Source organism: Coptis chinensis, unplaced genomic scaffold (genome assembly GCF_015680905.1).
Source record: "Coptis chinensis isolate HL-2020 unplaced genomic scaffold, ASM1568090v1 utg1761_pilon_pilon, whole genome shotgun sequence".
NCBI lineage: Eukaryota > Viridiplantae > Streptophyta > Magnoliopsida > Ranunculales > Ranunculaceae > Coptis > Coptis chinensis.
This window is the reverse complement of record NW_028238113.1, coordinates 31,466-37,030: the sequence shown is the minus strand read 5'-3', so window position 1 is coordinate 37,030 and position 5,565 is coordinate 31,466. Positions and strand designations below refer to the sequence as shown.

The following is a 5,565-nucleotide window of genomic DNA, read 5'->3' as shown; positions in this document are numbered from 1 at the left end:
AGATATGAAGACACCATGCAGAAGGAGTCAAGAAAGGAGCCAAGACAAGATCGGGCGTAGAGAAAGGGGTGAATGCAGAAAAGGCGAAGGAAATAGACGGGCGGGGAGAGATACCGGAGGATACCATCGAGGCCGAAAAGAGGAAGCGGAGATAACGCGAGAGAGCAAAGCGGAGCGGAAGCCATACCGCGAGGTGGAGCACGCGTACCTGGTGAAACCATTGAGTGAGATACTACCACCGATTAAGAATGTGCAGGGATATGAAGCGGTCGCGAACCATTTCCGCGAAATGCCAAACAAGCCCCTACCGTGAATATCACCGCGCGCAATCAATTAAAACCAATGATTGTTATGCCCTGAAATGGTTAGTCCAGAGGTTAGTAGAGAAGGGGATGCTGAGGGAATTCGTGGGGGAAAACCCAAACCGGGAGCCCGGCCCTGCCGCGGGACGGATATTGGGGACCATAAATGTTATCTTTAGCGGGGAAGCGCTGAGTCACAATGCCCACCGAGATAAGGTTAGAAGGACGGCGAGTATCCAGCAGGTCAACGAGACCCATAGCGGACAGAGATACAGAGCAGGTTCAATGAGCGGGGAGGAGAAAATCACGTTCTCCAAGGCAGACCTCGAGGCGTGGATACGCCTACACGAGGAGGACGCTGGTCATTACAAAGATGGCGATGGGCAATTATGTGGTCAAAAGGGTCCCGATAGACGGCGGTAGACCGCGGATCTGTTATTGATGGAGCTCTTGAGGAGATGGGGATCAACCGGGGCAACTTAGGCCTCCGCGGACAAATTTATATGGATTCAATGGGAGTGTGATGAAGAGCCTATGGGAGAACTTCGCTGCCGGTAACAACGGGTCCGGTGGATGATATTCTCAAGGTTCATGGTGGTCGACTCCAATTCGCAATACAATGCAATCTTGGGAAGGAGATGGATACATGAGATGAGGGTTGTGCCGTCGACTTACTATCAAGTTATCCGATTCCCCACCCCAACGGGAATATATGAGGTCCACGGAGATAAGGTGGCATCCAAGAACAGTCATCAGAATACAATCAAGAGGATGGCCCGCGGACCAGAAGAGGAGTCGACGGGCTCTAGAAAGAGGCCAGCATAGCAATTACAGTGCGGGGCCGTGGAGGAGGGAGGGGAGGTCGAGGAGGGTCCCAAGACTCTAGATGAGATAGAGATAGTAAACTTGGGAGAGGGCGAGGAGGAAAAGTTCACATCGATAGGGTCGAGTCTTACAGGAGAATGGAAGGATAAGTTGGGTCAATGGTTGAGGAGGAACAGAGACGTCTTTGCGTGGGGAATAGAGGATGTCACTGGGCTAGATCCGGAGTTTGTGTGTCATCGCTTGCACATGAGGGAGGATCACGGCCGGTGAGACGTAAGATGAGAAGCATGAGGCCCAAATATGCGTATGAACCGGAGAAGAGGTGGCGAGGCTAAAAGGTGCGGGGATAATAAGGGAGGTGGAGTTCACAGACTGGTTGTCTAATGTGGTCGCAGTGCCGAAGAAAAATGGAAAGGTACGGATGTGTGTGGACTTCACGGACGAATTTGGAATGTCCGGCGACGCTTATCCAATGCCGCGAGTGGATGAGTTGGTAGACAGACGGGCGGGTTTAGTTTCTTTCGCTTATGGATGCATCCATGGGTACAACCAGGTGGCAAATGTATGGGCCTGATCAGGAAAAAACGGCCTTCGTAGTGGAGGGGGGCACGTACTGCTATACCATAATGCCATTTGGATTAAAAAATGCGGGGGCCACCTTCCAGCGCTTGGGGGAGAAGATGTTTGAGGGCAAGATCCGAAAGGGCATTGAGGTATATATTGATGATATGGTGGAGAAGAGTATGTCCGAAACAGAGCACTTGGAAGGGTTGGAGGAGACATTTCGGATACTACTTAACGCGACAATTTGAAACTCAACCCCGAGAAGTGTACGTTTGGAGTCACCACAGGGAAATTTCTGGGGTATATTGTGGCATAGCGAGGTATAGAGGCCAACCCAGAGCAGATAAGAGCGTTGGTGGAGATGCCATCGCCCTAGACAAATGAAGGAGGTGTGCCGTTGTTTCGGAAGGGTCGCTGCTCTCAACAGTTCATATCAAAATCATCCGACAAATGTAGGCCGGCTGCATGCATTGTTGAGAAAACACCACAAATTTCAGATGGACGGCGGGAGTGTGAGCGTGCATTTCGGGATCTTAAAAGGTATTTAGAAGGTATGCCGCTGTTGTCGCGGCCAAGAGGGAAAAATTGTATTTATACCGGGGGTCTCAGATTATGCAATCAACTCCGGTCCTCGCTCGAAAGTAGTGGATAAGATAGAAATGCCGATATACCGTAATAAGACGTTGTTGGACGCAGAAACCAGATACTGATCGAGGGGAGAAGTACCGCCTTTGATATTTTCAGCTCACGAAGTCGGCCCCTACTTTGAAGCCCACGCAGATGATCGGTCACTTAACTTGCACCGAAGCAGGCTTTGAGAGCAGAGAAGTCGGGGAGAATGTTGAAACGGGTCGCGGATGCTAAGTTCGTATGACATCCAATATCGTGAGAACAACAGAGAGAAGGCTCAGCGGTGGCGGAGTTCTTGGCGAAGTTTCCCAGAGGATCCGACATGGGGGGAGGAGATGGTTTTGGAATCAGAGAGGGAAGAGGAGCCGGATAGCTTTAACCCATGGGACGAACGAAACGGTTGGAGAGTGTTTGCGGATGGGTCCGCGACGGATGCGGGCAGCGGGATTGGGGTAGTATTGGTCACGCCGGACAACAACAGGCTAGAGCTGACAATGAAATTGGGTTTCGCAAAGATCCAACAACGGCCGGAGTATGAGGCGGTAATCGCCGACATGAGAATGGCCGAGGGCCTGGGGGTGAAGGAACTCGTTGTATACTCCGACTCTAATTTGGTAGTATGCCAGGCGAATGGAGGGTTCACAGCGAGGTGTCCGAGGATGACGAGATATTTGGGAGTCTTGCGAAGCTGGGCGTCGAGGTTCACAAGAATCCGCTTTGCACATTTAAATCGAGGGGAGAATCGCCACGCCAGACGCCTCCGGGCGACGTAAAAGGGCGGCCATGCCGGATCCGGAGGAAAGGACCCTACAAGTGAAGAAGCTGGACAGGCCGAGTGTCGAGGAGGCATGGGGAGTGATGAACACCGCGGAGTGTGACGATGGATGGATAATGCCAATCAAACTGTTTTTGACAGGGGGTGAGGGGATTTGCCCCAGAGAAAGACGAAAGCTGGAACAGACATCCCATAGATACGTACTGGTGGGAGGGGAATTATATCGGAGGAACTTCAGTAGACCTTTGTTAAGATGCTTGGGGCCGGAACGGGATCAGGAGGTGCTCAGTGAGTTGCATGAAGGGGATCGGGGGAGCCACTCGGCAAAGCGTGACAACGCATTACCGTGTTGTTAACACAAGGCTACTACCGCCTCACATGAAAAGAGACGCCGTAGAATTTGCCAAAAATGTGAGAAATGCTAGAGGTTTTTCGGTCTATATTGGTCCCAAAGCAGAGCCGCCGCGACAACAGATCTAGCCCGTGGCCGTTCGCGAATGTGGGCCCTTGACATAGTGGGACCACGCCCATGGCTCGTGGTAAGAGGAGATTCTTGTTGGCCGCGACGGATTATTTTATGAAGTGGATCGGCTGCGCCATCGCAGAAAGTAAAAAGAGGTGCAAGTGATCAAGTTCTTGTGGGAAAACATCATATGCCGTTTTGGGGTGCCCTACACTATCATTGTTGATAATGGAACCCAGTTCACGGGATCAAGGGTTAAGAATTTTCTGCAAACATATCATATCAAACAAGGGTTCTCGGCCCCCTACAACCCCGAGGGGAACGGGCAAGCGGAGTCCTCTAACAAAACCATACTCAACAATCTTAAGAGAAAGCTAGAAGGCAAGAAGGGGGCCTGGGCTGTCGAATTAAATCGGGTGCTTTGGGCGTATCGGACAACCCCGCGGACCTCGACCAAGGAAACCCCTTTTGCGTTGGCGATGGAGTAGAGGCCGTGGATAATCGACGGAAATGGTGGCAGCAACCACTAGGACCGCGGCTGTAAATGATGGATCAAACTGGGGCATCCTGGCCAGAGACATGAATCTAGCAGAAGAGAGGAGAGACACTGCTCGAGTCAAGCTGGAAGAGTATCGCCGCTTGCAAAGGCAAGACAACAAGAAATTGAGAGTGAGGAAATTTGTGGTGGGAGACAAGGTGCTTAAAGGAAGTGACACCCAAAGACCAAGAAGGCCGGTGAAGGAAAAAATTGGGTCCGACACCGGGAAGGGCCATATGTGGTGATCAAGGTGGGGGAACGGGCACTTACGAAGTTACAACTTCGTGGAGGGCAATGATGTGGATAGGCGTGGAATGTAAGGTTGCTGGAAAAAATTTCGAAAGTAGATGTAATGGGGAAAGGGGAATGGTTTGAGCTATCGTACATATATAAAACCGTAGCACTTTTGAGTTAAATATTGTTGCTTGAGTTTCTTTTGCCCCTCGAGTGAAAGGGAAGGGAGGGGTGAGCCCTCAAGGACGAGAGGTCCAAACGTTAGTGAGGCACAATTAGGTGCCTCGCTGAAGACGAAGTTCGCAGTTCGTCGGGTGAGAGGAGTTGCCCTGGACTTATATGGGATAAAGGCTTAACGGAAGCAAAGAGGTTTCCACACGCCGCAGCAGAGTGCCCGCCAGAAAGTTAGAGAAAGTGGCGGAGGCCCTGGTCCGGGCGTGGGGCAAGCAAATCAAGCATTCCCTACCAATGGGGTCAAATACACTAATAGGTCCGGCTATTGTTCACACATGAGTAAAGAGTAGAGTATAGAAGAAACACCCTGCATAATCAAACATAACATAATATAAACATCCCGACAAGAGGGGGTGGAAAGACAGAAAAAAATTGTAGCAAAAGTAGTGTTACAAAATAGTGTCAAGGGAAGCCTAGCCAGGGCAAAAAACAAGCTAATTTCCATCTGCGGTGCTTTCTCGGACCACGGACTCGACGACCTCGGCTATGATTACATCCGCCGCTTCATTTATGGCCTCAGAGACCAGCGCAGCGGCATCGTGCATGGCAGGAGGGGAGTCCGGGATGGGCACGGAGACCTCAGGTAGGGGAGCCGCGGCAGGGGCTTCAGGAAGGAGACGACCCTCTTTGGTGAGCCGGTCAAATTCCTCCTTGACCTTCTTGGCCACCCTCTTTTCGGCCTGGGCCCTAAAGCTGTCCCGGAGCTCGTCCATATAAGCTTCGTGTTGGTTTAGAAGAGCCGACACCTCCTCTTGATGCTTCTGGGAGAGGGCATCCGAGAAGCGCATGCGCCGCTTGGAGGTCTCGCTACCGATTACTCAAGCGGTCATTAACCTTGTCCATGTAAGCAAGGTGGGCGGTTTCTCGCACCTTTCAGCTCATCCCCGGCCCTCGCAGGTCCATCCATCTCCATGGCGGACTTATCCTTCTCCATTTGGGCGACCTCCTTTGTCCAGTTTTCATCAATCCGCGCAGCGCAAGAAGAGGCCGCGGATCATGA

The 5,565-nt window shown here is 51.6% G+C and overlaps 1 protein-coding gene across 1 annotated transcript; it reads left to right on the top strand.

The window, feature by feature from the left end:
* The first annotated feature begins 2,656 nt into the window (after nt 1-2,656).
* LOC147473803 (uncharacterized) lies at nt 2,657-3,094 on the top strand. Its single transcript, XM_086587019.1, has one exon. It carries the CDS (start codon nt 2,657-2,659, stop codon nt 3,092-3,094), a length of 438 nt encoding a protein of 145 aa, XP_086443145.1.
* Nucleotides 3,095-5,565: the final 2,471 nt, after the last annotated feature.